Source organism: Athene cunicularia, assembly GCF_003259725.1.
Source record: "Athene cunicularia isolate RWA chromosome 7 unlocalized genomic scaffold, athCun1 chr7_part1, whole genome shotgun sequence".
In the NCBI taxonomy this organism is placed as follows: domain Eukaryota; kingdom Metazoa; phylum Chordata; class Aves; order Strigiformes; family Strigidae; genus Athene; species Athene cunicularia.
This window is the reverse complement of record NW_020799107.1, coordinates 12614320-12634252: the sequence shown is the minus strand read 5'-3', so window position 1 is coordinate 12634252 and position 19933 is coordinate 12614320. Positions and strand designations below refer to the sequence as shown.

The window sequence follows — 19933 nt, the reverse complement described above, 5'->3', positions numbered from 1 at the left end:
CACTGACCTAAGGGGGGGGGGGTGGGAGGGAAGAGGAAAAGGAAAGGAAAAAAGGAAAGAAGGCTGAAATCCAAAGCTTTGAAAGATTGGTTTCTAGTGCAAGAACAAAACATGATTTCAAAAAAGATCAGCATAATCTTTGCTGAGCTGCAGTTCCTGTGCTTTCTTCTTGCCCTCTTCGTTCATCTCTCCTCTGCATACAGGAGCAATTCTTGGATCTGTCTCGTGAAAGCAATATTGAAACCACACACAGTGCACTGGAAGGCATCAGGGGAAATGAGCAAGAGGTGAATAGACCTGATGGCAGGTCTGAGTAGAATTCACAGCATGATGTCAGCCCAGAGAAGTTTTTTGCCTGCAAAAGAAGAAATGGGGGACCCAAGAAGAGCAAAAGTAAAGGGAGTGTAGGACTAACTTACCTCTGACTGTGATGCTGGCAGAAGAGGAGCTGCTTCCTGCCTCATTTGAGGCAGTGCACACATAATGGCCTGAATCCTTGAGCTTAGCCAGAGGAATTTCAAGCGAGGCTATTTTGTCTTCAAAGTAAATTTTATAATCTTTGCCTGGAGGGATTTTGTTTCCATCCTTTGTCCACCCTACTGTTACTTTCCTGTCTTCATCTACCTGACATTCAAGATGTATTTTTTTATTGACTGCTGACTGCACTGACTGCAAAACTTTAATGAAGTGGGGCTTGTCTATAATGACCATTTCAGCCTGGCAAATGTCAGCCCCAAACTTGTTGGAAGCTTTGCAAGTGTAAACCCCTCTGTCACTGGTGGTGAGACAGGAAATTTCTAACATATGTTTATTTTCTACTTTGGAGATCTTATGGTGGTCTGAAGGTGAAATGGTTGTGCCATCCTTCTGCCAGGCGACGTCGATGACTGGAGTCCCCGAAACAGTACACAGGAACTTGGCACTTTTGCCCACAAAAGTAGTGATAGATTCAGGTCTGGTAAGAAAAGTTGGTGGAAGCGCTTCTGCAAAACAAAGGGGTTCAATGTTATCCAGAGGTGAGGACCAGAGCTTATGCTCTTTCTCCACATTTGCCAGGGACAGAGAGCAAGAGAGGCCAGTTTGTCACTGAACGCTCTTAAGCAAGAGAAGCCAGCAGTAAAGGAGATAAGAGGTGTTAAAGATGATGAATTTTGGCTTTTGGTTTTGTACTTCTGGGGTCTGTGTATTGCTCCAGAACTTGAAGGCATTTTGAATGTCTGCAGCAATGTACAAAATAAAGGGAAATAAACCAAAAGACAGAACTTTTTCTGCCAAGACTGATGTGTTTGTGCACTATTCCCTCAAGATGGACAAGTTAGCATGCGTTTCACAGTTTGTGCATCTTTCTTTAGTCTCTAGCATCTGGCATTTATCAAAGACCACATAAAGACTCCTCTCACAGAGAGAAAAGTTAGAGGAAAAAAATAATCATATACTAAAAGCCCCAAAGTTGGGTTTCTTTAAGAAAAAAAAAAAAAATTAAAAAGGAGAAAGGTATAGCTCTCAATAGACAAAAAAAGTTTGCAAATTGAAACAGCTATTGAAACAGCTTTAAAACCTCTTTTGATTGTTTAAGATCTATTTCCCCAGTCACACAGAGTTTCCCTCTGGCCACATCACACAGATGTTCAGGTACGTGTAGCTGCATAGCCTGCCTCACCAAGTATAGCTGCAGCATAAACATAGGGTGCTAGGATAATCACACAGTGCTTATTACACGAAAGAAATCAGATTTAGAAGTGTATGTTTTCTTGTTGTCTGGAAGTTAAATCTTCTTCAAGAATATATTCACAAAGCAATCCCATTCTGTTGATGATCTAGTTCTTCCCACTCTTTCCCTCTTCTTTCTTCCCTTCCAAAATTTCACACTGATTCCCTTTTTTAGGTACAGAAAGCAACTAAAAGCAGCATTTTCAAAAATTAATCCTTCTCTATGCTTGTGCCTGTCAAAATTAGGTGGGGATTATGTATAACAACGGCAATCAAGAGCCCTAACATAAACATTTGTAAGTATAGCAGTGAAAGCATTGCAATATACCAAGATATTTCACAGAGAAGTGCTTGGAAGTCTGTACTTACCAGTTACTGTTAAAAGGGCTGTAGAGCTTACACTGCCATGCTGGTTGGAAGCCTTGCAGCTATACTCTCCACAGTCAACAACCTGTGGCCTCGGGATCTCCAATGTGGAGAAGTAGTTGGAGGTGCGAATGGAGTATTTGTCCCCATCATATATCTCTCGGCCAGCTTTGTACCACTGGAATCTGACATTGGGAGCAGTCTCTACTTCACAGGTAAACTTGGCCACATGATTTACAGCCACCTCTAGAGATTCGAGCCTTCTCCTCAGGATTGGTGCAACTGAAATCAGAAGCAGAGAGTAACATAAAGCCCTGACTGCTGACATTTTGAAAAGAAACAATGAAGTGACTGACTGAAAAAAAAAAAAAAAAAAAGTGGTTTATTTGCAATCCACATAAAGTGACTGTAAAAGAAAAAAAATACCTGTAAGAAACGAAAGCAGTACCAGGCTCAGTGGACAGAACGTGTTACAGTGCATAATGACATCAGGAAACACAGTGATGATACTGGAAAAACAATGTGCAATAGCGATGCAGAATAACAATGCGATACCACACTATCTGGGCACTATGAGAAATTATGGTGTGTTACAGTGTGAATGATAAACTGGGCTGAAACTGTGCAGTGATTTTAAAGAGAGAAGGTGCAGCAGTAAGAAAAGTGAGAAGAGCAGGTCCACTTCACAGGCAACAATGGGAGAAGTGGTTGTGATTGAGATACATTTTGTCCTGACCATGCTTGTATCATGAGAACAGGAAGCAACCAAGTTCTTGACCAAAGAGTGGGGTGAGGGAAGGGAAAGACTTTGCAATGTGGTAAAAGGAGCCCATAAATCCAGAAAGAAATGTGGCCCTGTGATTAGTGGCGTGATGGCATTAATACTGTATCTGTATCCAGAGTTACAGCCACATAGTAGGGCAATTTCATTAGTAGAGCAGTGTAGTAGAAAGGCAGAATTTTCTCCCCATAATCCAACCTCTTTTAACAACTGTGAGTTTTGCTGCTGTTGCTCTTTTTCCACCTTGATTCAGTGCCACACAGGTGTACTCTCCTTGGTGAATCTCCTCACACGCTTTGCTTATTACTAGCATGTATGTGTCCTGATCTTGCAAACACTTGAATTTGCCACCTGAAGACACCAGTTTACCCTCAAAGTACCAGTTCACCTCTCTGGCATTTGTTATGACAGACACCAGACTGACACTCTCCCCTTCCTCCACAACAGTGTTGACCAGTTTGGTGTGTATGATGGGACAACCCTCTTTGCCCAGCTCATCTTCTAACTCTTCCAGACTCTCTCTTTCCTCTTCCTCACACATTTCTTCCCTATTCTCCTTCCTTTTCAGTATTTCTGTGGGTGTCTCAATGGGAACACCTGTGGAGGCTACATCAGCAGTGGCTGCAGCTGCGCCCACATCCTTGATTTGACCATGCCTGGTCACAGTGTTGATTATTTGTGCAGATAAAGGCTGCTCCAGGGGTATTTCTGCCTCTATAGTTCTTTCAGCCTGCTGGGGCTCCAGTTTAGAGGCTTCATCACAGGATTCTCCTGAGAGAAGTGGACTGGGATGGACAGGCAATGCTTTGGATTTTTCACCTGTCAAGAGATGTTTTTCTTCACAAATAAGAGAACAGAAAGCCTCCTTCAAGACTGTTTTCTGGTCAACTGTCTGAATGCTGACTTCTCCCAAGGAGACTGAGATTTCTGTGGGACTGAGTCCTCCTGTGGTCACAACATAGGTGCATAGGGTGTGGTTTTGTTCCTTGGTGATGTTTATTGTCTGCACTTCAATGTTTTCTTTATCAGCCAACCATTCTGAAAACAAGAGGTTTTGCTCACTTACCACTGCAGCTTTCAGTGCATTTCTAGCTTGAGACTTTATGTCTAAGTTGTAGCTCTTGGGAAACTGAGCAGTGAGCTGGCTCTCCTTGTTGAGGACTTGGCTTGGCTGAAGTTGGTGACTGTACATTTTTTCATGGGGTTGTCTCCCTGCCCTTGGATACTGCCTAAGTGGGCTGGCAAGGTTGATGACATGTTCCTCCTCTAGGGGCTGGTTTTCTTCTAGCAGCAATGGAAATCTCACAGCCTGTCCCTCACAAATTCTTGCAGCAAAATCTTCCTCTGCTGCTTTCAGGGAAGAAATGTGCTCCAGGGGCACAGCTTGGCCCCCAGTGATAGCCAGTTCAGAAGGAAATCTGGGTTCAGCCTTCAGCTCACTTTGCATTGCCTGTAAGCCCTCAAGGACCTGGATGTGGTCACCATCTATGGCACAACTGTCGGTGCTGCTTGACACCTGTAGAAGGGCTTGGGAAGTCTCTGTCTTCAGAGTAGCCATTTGCTCGGCTGCCTTGGGGATGACTTCCTCTTTGGGCAAGAGTATCTGTGCAGCTACAATCCCAAGACAGCCCGGCAGTTGTGTCTCCATTGCTGCTGCAGGCACCACACCCTGGGGGCCATCAGGGAGAGTTTGCAGTGGCTCTGCCAGAAGCCTGCTGCTCTCATGTGTTGTGGCCACCTGAGCTAGCATCTCTTCGACACTCTGTGCAGCCAGGCAGGCTGGTGGCAGGCCAGGCAAGATGTCCTCTCTGCGCAGCACATGCTCCACCTGACTTGTCTGAAGCTGAACGAGAGCTGGGGACTCCCTCATGGCCTCAAGGCTGAGTGCTCCTTCCATGGCAGGAAGCTCAACAGCCTCCTCATAGGAAAAGGGGCTTTGGTCCTCTGCCACAGCAGAGTGTTGCAAGACTGGATTCTGCCTGCACACAGCATGCTCCTCGGGCAGCACAAGGAGCTCAGCAGAGCATGTGGCTTCACCCAGGGTGCTCACTGCCCTGCACATGTAGAGCCCAGTGTCCTCTTCCATGCATTCCCACACTGTCAGGGAGCCCGTGCCGTCAGGATGGTGAGCAACAGAACGCCGTGCATCAGAGAAGAGCTGCTCAGTCCCCTTGAACCATTGCACATCTGGACATGGCTCCCCAGCCACGGTGTATTCAAAGACTGCAGTAAAGCCTGGAGCACACCTCACACTGTCTGGCTCCCTGGCAAAGTAAGGGACCCCTGGTATCCGCTGCCGCACGTGGAGGTGGGCACTGCATGTGATCTCACCATGTACATTGCTGGCCACGCACCTGTACTCGCCCTCATTCTGCACACCTGCATATGGGAGGATGAGGCTGTGGTCATTGCCAGCAAACACTAACTTACAGTCTGTGGATGGGGTCAGCTTCATCCTGTTGAAAAACCAATGGATTTTGGGTGTGGGGCTGCCAGTAACAGTAACAGAAAGCCTAGCTACATCTCCCTGCCAGACTTCAACATCTGAGACCCGTTTGAGGAAAAAAGGGGCTTTGCCCCCCTCCTCCATTTTCATCTTTGCATTGCTGGAATAAACTGGTTTTTCAGGTTCAAATTCAAGTGTTTTCTCTCTATCAGGCAACTGAAAGCCGCTGCTGTAGCCTTCACTTCTTCCTTCCTCAGAAGACACAATAAGAGAGCTAGCAATGTCTGTATGGAAAAAAATTGTTTAGTTTTACTACAATGTTTAAAAGCACACTTTTGATAGCCATAAACAGTGTCAGTGAAACTATTTTTGTATATCTGGAGGTTTTCTCCAGATATATTTTTACTGTACAGCAGTTAACAACACAAATTCCTCTTGCTGTCAAATACACACCTGACAAAACCAGCAAGAGACATGCTGTGCTGTCAGGTTACTTATGAACTTCCCATCTGGATCAACATGGGTGTCTCTAGACCTGACATCACAGTATGGGTTAAGCATACCCCCAGGGTGTACGGTACAAGTAATGGGCAAGCAACATTGGTGTATTTCACAGATATAATTGAAGTGGTATGTGCCATACATATTTGTATGTACATTCATACAAACAAGTACAATGGAGCAGTGCCAAGACCCTGGTTTAACTCAAAACACGAAGAAAAAGCAGAATGCCAGAATTAGGATTGAAAAAATAACACAAACTTTTCAGTGCACCAACCTTTCTTCTGGTGCAGTTAGTTCATCTCTTTCAACTCTAAATTTTGTCTAACACACTAAGATATTACCTCTCCCTTATCAGCTTTGTTCTGTTTTTGTCTTTAGACCCTTATGCTTACAACACCATTATTACTAAAATCATTACTTTGTACCCTTGATTTAGTGTCATTGATTTAGATATCTGCTTTTAAACTCCTCCCTGTCAAAATGCTGCATATTTAAACTCCCACAATACCAGAGAACAAGAGGACAGAGCACTTTAAGGATTTTTCTTTTTCTTCCCTTTGTGAATTTAGACATTTATGTGTTGGACCACTTTGTTCTAATGGTGATTCCAAAATGACAGAAAGAAGATGTCAAGAACATGTCATTCTCTGCAGATGCTTGACACATCAGGGAAATCTGAGACTTACAGAAATGGAACAAGCCATCTATGAAAATCACGGCACAAAGAAAACTTTTGTAAATCAAACCCTGTTGTCCTCACTGAGTCATGTTTGCTCAGTTAAGGCCCACAGTATTTGACACTGGAAAGATATGAGAGTTGTTAAAAAGAATAAAACAAGTGTGATTGGATAAATGTCTCCAGGCACTATAACGGTGAACCTTGATAAGTTTCTCGATTACAATGCCTTAAATTCCCAAACATTGTGAGATAATTTTTGCTGCACTCCAGTAACAACTGTGAAGAACAACAGAATATGCCATACCCAATTCTTTCTCACTGTTTTTAGCAATTATTAATCTGGTCACAAACACCATAATACACATAGCATAGCACAGTGCATACAGTGGTTAACCGCCCGGGAGAGATGCTTAGGTTAAAAAAAAATTACACCAGTCCTTCAGTATTACCTACCAGTCTCGTTAAAACAGTAGGGCAGTTTCCCCAGAAATAAAAAGTGCTAGTGAATTTGAGACTGGGTGGCAGAACTGGGCCCATAATAACGTATAAAAATTGAGGAATGAAACATATGCTAACACACAAGAATGCTTTATATATAGGAGTGTGGCAAAAATTAATGCATTTTGTATGTTCCTGGATATTTACGACAGGAAAACTATCCAGATACTTTTTCATACTTTAGCTCTGTCTGTGAAAAGAATAAAGTACAAGAAGCAACAAACTTAAATCATTTACATATTTATTTCACAAATTAACCATACATGTTAACATTCAATACACATTGATGACAAACAAACATAACTCATCCTGTTTTAAGATTTAAGGTTTGTAGAAATGAAGACAATGTTAAACCTGACAATGAAATTGTGAGTTTTGTAATTCCTATGAAAGCACAAAATTTTGAAGAGACATGGTCAATCATGGCTCCAAGCTATACCACTTGCCCCAGAGTAAATTTATTCTAAACTAGAATTACTCCAGATTTAAATCATTGTAGCTTAGGTGAGACTTTGTCTCTCCAGTTCTCCTGGCTAATGTATGAAACTTAAAACAAGACTTTTAAACTTACATAAATCACTAACACGACTACACAGGTAGAGATAAAGAGGCTTGGCCATATATTCCAGATGTGAACATGACCTTGGACCTGTTTGGCTTATGGCTTCAAAAACAAGTTATGGGCCTGTTTCTACTAAAATTTTCAGTTCATTTATGTGCAAATTAAACCCACATCATAATTGCTTAGGACCTAACCAAAGGACCTCTGACCCCTTTGGCTTTGGACCTAAAAGACCCCTCATGCCACAGCTGACATATAACATCAGACAATTCATGCCAACTTCCCTAGGGTACTCTGCTGTTCAATGAATCAGTGCTACACATCTACGCAAGAAATGGATTCAGGACACATCATGAAGCAAATCTTTTCCAGCTCAGTATTGGGTCAGACACTCACGCTTCTCTTTCCTACCACTATTACCTATGAGAAATCACAATTATCACTGCCTTTTAACAATATACAAATCTTATGGGGTCATGACTGAGAAGAAACTGAAATGACACACTGTTAATAGCTTAACCACTGCAGTCATTTCTCCCATGTACTGGGTCATTAGAACTTGCCAGTCCTGATTTTAATTTTGTATTGGGCAATGCAATCAAAGTGAACCTTTTGATCAAAAATTACAATCCCAGGGTAGTTTTAAAAGATTATTGAGTTTTTTGAGGCATGCTGGCCTCAGTGTGAGGACACATCAAACTCAGAAATAAGAACATGCATGAACATAACTGAATGTACTCTAGGAATAGTTCTTTTATGCTTAAAATCACCATGCTCCTTAAGGCAGTTTGCAAGGCAACTGACAGAAATTTGTAAATAACTGGAAGAACCTCATGAACACGTAGTGAAAGTAAAAATAATTTTTGCTTAGGGTTGTTGAACTCAAGGTTTCGACTTGGCATATAGGTAACTGGAAAGCTGGCATATGCATTAGAGAGTAGTTTAACTTCTGATAAACATTAATCAATAACTTTCATATTTTTAACATGTTTTCTTAATCATTTTATCATTTAGGTCAGATAGATTTAGTTCTGATTTAATTATGTCAGCTACTGCTGATTCCTCCTCCTAAATATTAGCATTATTTTACATACAAAAATATATACTCACATTGAGAAAACTAATGTAAAAATCTGCTGAGAAAATGCCACAGGTAACTATTGAATGTATTCTGCTTATTTCTGGTCATCTTGACACATAGCACACTTAACTGTTACTAATTTAAAAAAAAAAAAAAAAAAGGAATATGTAGAGATTTGTTTCTAATATGAAAAAAGAATAATGCATAAAAATATCACACTGTGTTACTACCATGTATTTTTTAGGAATTACATTGGAATACGGGGAAAACCAAAATTATTTTCATCAATTTACAGTTACATCATTAATTTATTATGCTCCCTTTCCTCTCCCTTTGACTTCTAAAGATACAGTACAAAATATGTTTTCATGTTTATTACTTGGTAATAGAGAAAAAAATCCTGTCCAGCCTCTACTAATGCAAAACTTTCATTTTCTTCCCATTGTGTTGCTTTTCTTTACAACTATATAATTCCCTTGACTTAAAAAAAAAAAAAAAAAAAAAAAAGTCATTTAATTCCATGAGTCAGTAGAATGAGGCCCATGGAGCTAAGAATTTTGCAGTAATGGAAACTGTAAACACAGGATTTCAACTAGTGAGACTCACATGTTCTGACACAACATTGTGAGAAGGGGGAATACCAATTTAAGGAGTTATTTCTCAGAACTATATCCAAACTAAACATTTAGGTTACAAGAAAAAGGTGTTTTCTATGTTTTCAGGTGATTTCTAGCCTACACAACAAAACAATAATGATTGCACTGATGTAGACATACAGGAATATGTACACTATATGAAAAATTAGTCCTACATAAATGTCAATTAAAATATCATTACAAGAATGAGTAAGGACTTTGGAAGGAGCCTGAAATATACCTCAATGCAGAAAAGTGTGCACAAAACCTATGCACAGATTAAATCTCACTTAAATTCCCCAACAAAGGCAAGTTTAAGAGAGACAGAAATATGCCCACATAGACTGGTTTTCATCCCTAAAGGGATGAAAAACAATGCCCCTAAAATAAGTGCTGCATTTTTACCTGCACTGAACAGCATAGAAAAATTTAGTGTTTCAAAATATACTCTAAAATTAATTATGGAAATTTAGTATAATGTTAACACAGCACAAGTCTCAGCAGTTCCTGCCCTGTTAGTAGCTATACATTTGTACTGCCCACTGTCACTTTGCATCAAGTCTTCAATAGTAAGGCTGTGAGAACCCCCTTGCTCTTCCTGCACACAGTACCTGTCCCCTTCCAACAACACCCCATCCTTGTACCAGTGGATACTTGGGTGGGGGGAACCAGTCACAAGACAATGGAAGCATGCTGAGGCACCTACGAATGTACTATAGTCAGAAATGAGCCTCAAAAATTTGGGTGGGGCTTCTGTGACCTGGAACTCAAAGCTGCAGCTCTCCGAGTCCTCTGCCCTAAATTCAACCCGTTCCTCTTGCGACGGCTCTGCAAACACATCAAAACTAATGTTGACACACTTCTCCCCTTCCACTTCTTGCTCTTTCTGAGTCACCGCACGCAGTTGGATCGCTTTCTGTGAGTCATCTATGCGCGGCTTGAACTCAAACTCCAGCTCTATTTCTGACTGGTCACCTGGGCTCACAGTCTTACTCAAAAGCAAATCACACTTCTGGGGCTTGTGTGGTACACTGGCCGCAACTGTCTCAACTGCTTGTGTGGTACACTGGCCGCAACTGCTTGCCTTAGCACTTGCTCCCTGCTGAGCCAAGACGACAAGAGAGCCTTTGCACATTGCTTCTCCCAGCCTATTGATCGCCCGACATTGATACGAGCCACCATCCAAAGGACTTACATTTTGGACCTTCAGACTGTGAAGACCCTCCTTCTGACTCACAACATACTTCCCTGTGGCAGGTGTCACACAGGTGTTGCCTCTGAACCACTGCACTACTGGGACAGGAGTACCTGTTACCACACACTCAAACACTGCCTCCAAGCCTTCTGTCACCTTGACATCTGCAAAAGGCACGGCAAAGCGGGGAGGCATTTCAGTTACTTGGAAATCTATTTTTACATCTTCATTCTCCTCTGTGGTCAAGCCTGCAGCTTGCTCCAGCAAGGCAAGTGGAAGGACATCCAGGGAAACCACCATGCTCTTCTTATCTGGGCTAAACTCAGGACTGGTTATGATTTTGATCTGCTTCTCAAACTCCTTCACTTCATTTTCATCCAGTTCCACTTCCAGGAGGATTTCCTGTGGTGAAGGTGACCTTGAAGATGTGTTTTGCTCCAGGTCAAAGTGTATAACATGCTGGTGGGTGACAGGGGGGGGCAGTGCTAGTGACTGCCCATCTTCAGACAAAACTTCCACCTGAGCAATACTTTTAGCTTCCCCGACAATGTTCACTGCATGGCACAGATACTGTCCTCCATCAGCTTTCTGGACATTAGTGATCTCCAGCACACATTTGTCCCCATCCTTCTCTATCCGCACTCTCTCACCCAGCTCCAACAGAGATTTATTATGATACCACTTCACCCCTGGCTTGGGCACACCCACCACCTCAGCCACAAAGCTCAGTGTACTACCCTCATACAGCCGCCTCCTGCTCAATGCCTTGAGGAATGCAGGTGGCATGTCCCTGCCTGATGGCTCCAGGGCTTCACAGGGGGTCCTATACACCTCAGCCTGTAGCTGGTCTGGAGGCTGCTGCCTTCTCTCACAGAGGGGAAGCATGGTCAGGGCATCCTTATATTCTCCAGTGGGTGTCTGGTAGCGTTCTGGTGGTGTGCTGTCCCCTGATGCAGAGCAGGGTCTCTCGAAGGGTGTGAAGTAGCGCTCTGAGGGTGTGTTGCATTTTGAACCCTCGGATGGTGTGGAGTAGCGCTCGGGTGGTGTGCTGTGTCCTGAGCCCTCAGAGGGTGTGGAGTAGCGCTCGGGTGGTGTGATGTATCCTGAGCCCTCAGATGGTGTGGAGTAGTGCTCGGGTGGTGTGCTGTACCCTGAGCCCTCAGATGGTGTGGAGTAGCGCTCGGGTGGTGTGATGTACCCTGAGCCCTCAGATGGTGTGGAGTAGCGCTCAGGCGGTGTGCCGTACCCTGAGCCCTCAGATGGTGTGGAGTAGCGCTCAGGTGTACTGATTGGTGTGTGGTAGGATGCTGATGAAGCAGTTTCAAAGATCTCCACTGAAGAGGGCGGTGTGTAGAAGTGGTCTGAATCAGGTGACTCCTCTCCGCTCCTGCTCTCCAGCTCTATAGACATTTCTGACTCAGGAGAGAAGGGCCTGGTGAGTTCCTGTTGGTTGTTGTAATAGTCGTAAACCATACTGAAGGTAACCTCCTCCACTTCCAGTGAAGTGATGGTCTCTAGCTGCTCCTTCTGAACTGTCTCTTTGAGATCTGGAGTTTCCTGCCTCCCAGTTGACCTTAAATACTTGGCCAGGGATAAGTCAGGCTCCAGCTCTGAGGCCTGAACAACACTGGGCTCTGGATCTGCAGAAATTTCATCCCACAGTCCTTCTCCATCCGGGCTATTCTCAGAAGCTTCCTCCATAGGAGTCTTCTTCTTGCCCCAAGACTCCTCCCTTTGCTCCCTCTGTGCCACAGGATCATCCATTATTAAACCACGTAAGAGTTGCCCAAAAGAGAAGCCCTTGGTTGTGTTTGGTTCCTGTTGGGTGTCCCTGAGCAGCTGCTCAGGGGAATGTGTGTTTGCTATCTCACAGGTAGAGCTGCTCATTTGTGTCTCAATGACCTTTTCTATCCCAGAACCTTCTTTCTCCTCAGCCTGATGCCCAGCCTGGGGTTTCTTTTCACGTGCAGCTTTTTTCAAGTCAATGATGAAGCTGTCACTATGGGAGTCTGTGGTGTCCAGTAGTTCCACACTCTCCCACACATGTGTTTCCTGCACTCCTCTTTGGAAATTTTCTGTGGACTCCACCAGAAAACCATGAATTTGTCCCTCAAGTGAGTCCTTTCCCCAGACATTTACCTCTGATTCATTAATTTCTTCAGCCGAAGATCCCTCTTCAGCAGATATCATGGTGCTGCCAAGGGCCCCCTTAGAGATTTGCAAATCAACCCTTCTGATTTCTCTTGACCGTGCCTCATTCTGGGCAGCGACTTCCTCCTGCTGCATCATGTAGCTCTGATGCAGCTCCTCATTTAGAGGCATCTCTTCCACAAGCACATCCTGTTGGTGCACAGGGGAGATGAGCCCAGCCACTCCTACCTCCACACTCTCCAGAGCTGTGGGGGTTTGTGCCTGTTCGGTGTCCACTGTCTCTGCAGCTGGGAAAGACTCCACAAACTTCTTCAGATCAAATGTGATATTGGTCTCATCAGTCTCAGATGGCAACAGCTGCTCTTTCAAATGTACTTCTTCTAGGTGAACCTCAACTTCCTCAGTAAAATCCTGACCTGCATTTTCTATGCCAGGAGGAGTGAAGATTAGATCCACAGAAGAGTTGCCTGCATCAGACTCCATTTCTTGCAGCATTTGTCCATCACTGTGCACTTCCCAGTGTACAACATCCCTAGCATCAATAATTTCTTCTTTACAAAGGTTATCATCAACCTCGATGTCCTGTTGAATATCAGCTGATCTCTCTTGCTCTTTGGCCTGTTCCTCCTGCTGCTCCTCAATACAGAAGTCATAAAAGCCAAATTGATCCTGTTTGGGTATACTTGCAATGTTGTCCTGCAGGTGGGGCACACTTGGCTCTTCTACAAGGGGCACATCAAGAGCCATTGCCTTCCAGGCAGAGCCATCGCTCTCCTCCATGTAAACATCACTCCCCTTTTGCACCATGGGTGATACAGGAATGAAAAATTGTGAATCCTCACACTCCTTTGCCAGGGCAGACTGCTCAGAGGCATGTGTTTGCCCTTTCACTTCCATAAATGGTGACTTTAAGATGTCCCAGGACAGAGTATCTGTATGTGGTAGCACCTTGCCTCCTTCAGCCTCCAGCTCCTCTGAAAAGTGACCTGAGTCCTTGGCCACCAGTTCATGCTCTTCCCTGGACATGTTGGGGTGCAGCTCAGTGGCATCAATTACAAAACTATGTTCCTCAGAGACAGCTTTTCCCCTCTGCTCTCTTGTCTCAGAAATTCCATCTGTATCCCTCACACTTTCTTCTCTATAACCCGTTTCTTGCCTAGCATAAACTTCCATGATATCCAGCACCATTGTTTCCTCCATCTCACTTTCCCTGAAGTCCGGAGTTTTCTCACATTCCTCTTCCAACTGCTCACCAAGAGGTGGAGACAGCCTTGGTGACCAGGATAGGTGGGCTTCCTCCTCCTTGGAGAATGTGATCTGTTCTTCTTCATCCTTCCCAAGTGTGCTGAGGCCTTGGAGATGCAGAACATGGTCCATGGCAGGCAGTTCCTCAGTGCCTCCATCCTTGATGTACAACTTGGGTGCGCTGGGCTGCACTGTCAGCTCAGAAGCAGTCTGTGCTGTTCCAGCCACATTCTTGGCCACACAACAATACAGCCCAGCATCTGCAACAGAGACCCCTTGGATGTGTAAGCGGTACACGCCATTCTTGCCTTCTTCAAACCTCAGCCTCTCACTGGCAGAGAGGTTCTGGCCATTCAGGGACCAGACCACAGCTGGAGGAGGCTGCCCAGACACAGCACACTCCAGCACCACTGCCTCCCCCTCATGGCAATGAATGTGTGCTGGGGCTTCTACCACAATTTGGGGTGGGTCATTTCCCACATCAAATGAAAATTTGAACTTGTGTTTTATGGTGGGAGCAGCCCGATTTGGAGAGGGCCGTATAGTCTCCCTCATCTCTGTGTCTTGTTCTGGTGTTGGAGTGGGTGCAGTGATTTTGATTTCCACAGGCAATGAGAGCAAGTCTGAGTCTTGAGCTACACTTGGCAGTCCCTGCACTGTTGCGAAGGCCAGGCTGACTTCTTCCTCCTCTTCCACTTTCTCTTCTTCTCCTTCTTCTTTCTCCTTCACCTTCTCCTCTTCCTCCTCCTCCCCCTCCTCTTTCTTCCCTTCCTCTTCCACCTCTTTCTTCATGGCCTCATAGGCTGGCATCTGCCGCCTCACGTGGAGTGCAGCTGAAGTGCTGACTGTGCCCAGTGGGTTGAAGATGACGCAGGTGATGGTGCCACCATGCTGTGGGAGCAGGGATGGGAAGGTCAGTGTAGACCGGCACTCTGTGGTGTGAACAGCAGTGCCCCGGATGCGTCCCACAGGCTTGTCATTGTTGTACCAAGTGACTGTGGGCTGTGGGCGGCCATGGAAGAGGCAGGAGAACGTGCATCTTTGCCCCTCAACAGCCTCCTGAGGCTTGACCTCCTGGACAAAGAGGGGTGGGCAGGCCTCCAGGAGCCCACCTGGCATCTGCCATCTCTCTCCTGCAGCCTTGGACCCAAAGTACCCCTTCTCTACCTGTACCGCAAGGGGCTCTGAGCCATCCATCCTAGCAGCTGCCTCAGGTGGATTGGGCTTCCCCAGAGGGCCCCCCTGGGGCATGGACATGAGGGATTCCTGCTTCTTTTTCAGCACTGCCCTCTTTGCCTCGCGCAGCCGCTGCAGCTTCCAACGGATCTCCTCATCCAGCAGTTCTTCAGCATCCACTACTTGGCCACTGTGCTCCCTACCACATGCCAGCCCTGGACGGTGAGGGCCCACCAGGGGCAGCCTCTGGAAACGAATGGTTCGTACCGTGCCTCGGGCTGGGGAGAGATTCCCAAGCAACTGCTCTGCCTCCTGTCCCTTGTCAAAGGGTGAACCAGTGCAGCGGAGCACCACCCGCAGCCGGTCCTCCCACCGCTGCTGCAGCAGGCACTCCCAGCTCTCCTGCATCCACTCCGCTTTCCCTGCAAAACCCAAGCCCTGCTCCTCCCTACTGCGTGCCACCAGCAATGAGGCAGTGGACTCAGCTGAGCCCTCACTGTTAATGGCAAATACCCGGTAGCTGCCAGCATCGTGCTCCCGCACATCCCGCACCTCCAGGCTGGCATGGTGCATGTGCTCCTCACTCTCAGTGCGGATCACCTTGCGGCAGTCCTGGTGGACCGGACGGTTGTTGTGAAACCAGGACATGTGGGGTGCCGGGCATGCCACCAGCTTGCACTGGAAGAGTGCAGGGTTCCCCTCCAAGACAGACCTACACTTGAGGCCCTGCGTGAAGGTGGGTTTACGGTTCTGGGAGCAAGTCAGCATTGTCACTGTCCCAGGTTCCTCAAGGTTCGCCTTGCTGTGCTGTTCTGCAAGAGAAGGAGACTGGGTTACAACATGCCACACTCTGCCTGCCATCTGATTGAAAAAAAGAAATCACAATGTATTGAAATAAAAAATGGGCATGCAACAGATTTCATCACACACCCAGAAAAAAAAAAAAGTAATTCACTCACCATATTTGTTCGAATAAACGCAATGCCTTGCTCTGTTTTAAAGATTGACACGAAAATCGTTCGTTGTCTGTTCTTTCTTCAGACTGTGGAAATTTCTTCTTGAACAAGCAAAAATGAATTTCAAAATAACATGTTCTTCTGCGTGTATGTTTTTGCTGCCTGGAAAAGCTGTGTTTCTTTGGGTGGCAAAGAAGAAAATCTTACCTGACTTGCAGACAGTAGAATAAACGCCCTTTCTGACACCTCTGTTTGTAGATTAAATGTTCAAACAATTGAGAAAAAAAAATATTTTGAAAGATATTTTTTAAAAAGTAAGTAATTAGCTAACATGAAATGAGAAGGCGTTTATTCGAACTAATACAGCCACTAACTTCACAGTGTTATGCACAGGAAAAAAGCAAGCAACATGAACCATGTATGCTATCTGCAAGCCAGGGTAAGAGATGTATAATGATGAATTAATGTATGTAAAAAAAGTGGAAGGAATCAATGGGAATGTGTAGCTTTCACATATCCTAAACAACAAATGCTTTCTAGTATACTTCATCCATCCATCCAGTAGTGTCCATTGAACTCATTAATGTTAGGTTGCTGACTTGCTTAAAAATAATATGATTAAGATTTATATAACTTCCTTATGAAGTAAACTATTCCATGCATTCAAAAGGAAATGGAACAAATAAAAGCTCTGTGAACAGCTGCAAAGCATGAAGTAAAAGTTAAGTATATGGCTGCATAATCATAAATTTGAAGTTTTAAACACATTTTAAAACTTAAATAACCTTATAATGCAGGTAACCCTTTGCATATCAAAACAAACATGCAACATGTTCCAATATGCTTTAAAGTGTGTCTTCCTTTCCCCATCAGACACTACATGTAAGCTGATGAAAGCTTTTCACAATATTACTAATTACTGGTACTAATTATTCAGTGGAACATCATTGGTGACTGTACCTTTCACTTCCATTTCAATCTCTTCCTCTAGTTTCTCATGAATAATTTTTTCAGGAGCTAGAATAAAAAGAGAAAGATTTTTGAGCTAGTATGCCAATCAATGATTTATGTAGTAAAAACATCCAATCTCAATCTCTTTCGCAAATATACAGAAATTCACACATACATATACATAAATGCATGCCAAACAATTCAAACACTTGGTAATTTGAGAACACACTAATCAAATGCTTTCAAACTTGTTTGCAATATACACTTTTCTATAAAATTTGCTTTATTTTATGCAGGGTAGGGGAAAATGTCTATTGTAACATGCCTTTATCATGCCTTAAATCCCTGAAGAAAACAGTAAACAATCCACAGGCTAATGAGATGCTTCTTGTTCTTTATCATCTCTCAGGGTATGAATGTACTGGAATGCAAAGATGCTATGCATGAGGAATTGATACTTGGAATGAACATGCAGTTGCCAACCTGTCACTCTCAGATGGGTGCTGCACTCGGCTTGTCCTGCAGGATTAACTATTCTGCACTTGTATATACCCTTGTGGTTCTGACCGACTTTCAACAGTCTTAAACTGCACAGTGGCCCATCATGTTTTAAGGAACACAATGCAGACTCCTCAACTATTATCTGATTGCACAGCCAGACCACGCAAGGTGTAGGCACACCTTTCATTATACAAAAGAGTAACACATCATCTCCTTCTTTTACAGTGGTTACTGAAGGCAGAGTTTCAAGAAACTCTGGTGCTTCAGCATCAGTTTCTGTGATGTCTTCACATGGCACAACATCAGGATAGTAGACTCTGTTTTTTTGCTTCTCAGCTTCATATGGTCTTTGGGATGTAGATATAAACAAGCTCGAGGTTTTCTTGGAAGAGTCTTGCTTAACTTCAGATGCTTTAAACTGACAATCTTTGGCTGCTTTAAAGCTTTTAGTGTCTGATTCAAGGGTAATTTTTGTTACTGCTTTGGCTTGTGCTTCTTTTGCTAGGCAAGAATAAAGTTAGGAAAAGGATTAGGTCAGATGTTTTGCAGGAATTAAAAATATCCGTATACTTAGGTGGAAAATTCCAAGAATTAGTATTGAAAGAATATCCAGCATATTAGTTTTACAATGCTATTAAACATGAGTGATTACACATTTAAGAGCTCTATTCGTGATGGGCTAATTCTAGGTACCAGTTAAGCCTATGGGACCTTCATGGGACCAAGACTTGCTCTGTAATGCCTGACAGAAGCACAACTTTGCTTTTAACTTAGAGCCTCAATTTAAAAAGTAGTAGTGGAAGAGTATCTGAAGCACTTTGCACGGCTCACAAGTAAAGAAAGAGACTTCAATAAGTAAGAGCCAAATTATTCATCTTACTTTTCTGCTCTTGATTCTTTTGAGCTCAGCAGAAATACTATCACCTCTCTAGTGTGGTGATAATACATTTTTGGGTCTTCACTAGTGGTAACACTACTAACATTTTAAGACACTAATATCAGGATGAAATGTAAGAAGTCTTAGCAAAATAAGTACTTATATCTCAGGGAGAATGAAGGGTAGAAGACAATTCATTAGTGCAGTATTACACAACTTGCACCAATTAATCCTATTAAGTACATTGACCTATACTGTCAACAATGGATTCAGAACCTTGGATTTATTGGAAACAAGTTGGACTCACAGAGAGTTTGAAATGACCAGTTACCTAGTTCAACACTGCTTTTTTATCTTCCTTAAAGTCCGGCTTCAGGAATTCTCAAAATGCAGAAATTCCTATCAGCCTCTTTTGCTTTACATCTCACTGCATATCATGAAGGATATGAGGAATAAAAAACCTCAGACATCTATGACTTGTTGGGAAGAGGCGTGAAGTTACAATATCAGCTTCCCAGTACTGCACGTCACTTATGAATAGAGCCATAAATGTGGAGGAAAAAAACCAAAGCATTATTACTAGAGCTTTCTCAATGAAATGCTGATAATAAAGGAAATATGAGTAAGCTGTAGGCAATGACAATGAAATTGCATAAGCTAATTCATAACTGTTAAAAGTCAGATAACCACCTTTGACTGTTAGTATTGCAGCAGTTGTTGTCCCTCCGTAATCATTATATACAGTACAACTGTACAGTCCTTGATCTGTCAGCTGGGTATTTAGGATTGTGAGCAGTAGGACACATCCATTTTGTGATATCTTCACTTTTTCAGACACTTCTATCCTTTTACCTTCATGGGCCCAAAGAAACTCAGAGAAGAATTCATTTTCTAAGGCACATATGAACTGAGCAGTGTCACCACATTTCACAGTTAGGTCTCTGAGCTGCAAGAGAAACTTTGGAGGAACATCTTTCATTTCCTGAGCAGTGGTCATAAAGATCCTGGTGCTCTGAGATGTTTGGGAAAGAACTGTTTTGTGCATGGCTTCCATTTCTTCAACTGATGTAGCCTTCATGGTCAAACTTTCTGATAAGCTTTCAAAAACCTGTACACCCAAATCCTGTGATGGTTGTTGCACTGACTTAAATTCTGTTTGGAAAGTTTTAATGTTCTTCTTCGTGAGAGGAGCAACATGAAGTTCTGATATAGCCTGTGACCGGATAGATTCTTTTACATCTTTCCCAGAACTTTGCCTATCTAGGGCTTGCACTGTGTAATCAAGTAACAAAAATAACAATATTAGTATCTAAAGAACTTTACTGGACCATGCTCTGAACAAAATCAAACAGCATGGAGGATGAAAATGAGTGATCTTCATTTGAAAACTCAGCATGCCAGATGCACTACTTTCTTGACAAAAAGATTATGCATTCACATATATGAATGACAAGTGACGCCTAAGCTAGTCATGCAGTTGATATACAGTTGATGCTTGTCTCTTCTTTCACTGAAGTTGTCCGTTTTAGTATTGGAAACTTATGGAACTTTTTAAGGAGGTATTTTCTTTTTCTTTTCTTTTTTTTTTTTTTTTTTTTTTTTTGGGGGGGGGGGGGGGG

The 19933-nt window shown here is 43.5% G+C and overlaps 1 protein-coding gene across 1 annotated transcript in view; it reads right to left on the bottom strand.

The window, feature by feature from the left end:
* Window positions 1–19933, bottom strand: part of TTN (titin) — a 241668-nt gene that overhangs the window by 186908 nt on the left and 34827 nt on the right. Inside the window, 4 exon segments of the mRNA XM_026852428.1 lie at window positions 420–983; window positions 2080–2358; window positions 3056–5587; window positions 16946–17002. Of these exon segments, the coding sequence (XP_026708229.1) occupies window positions 420–983; window positions 2080–2358; window positions 3056–5587; window positions 16946–17002 (3432 nt within the window).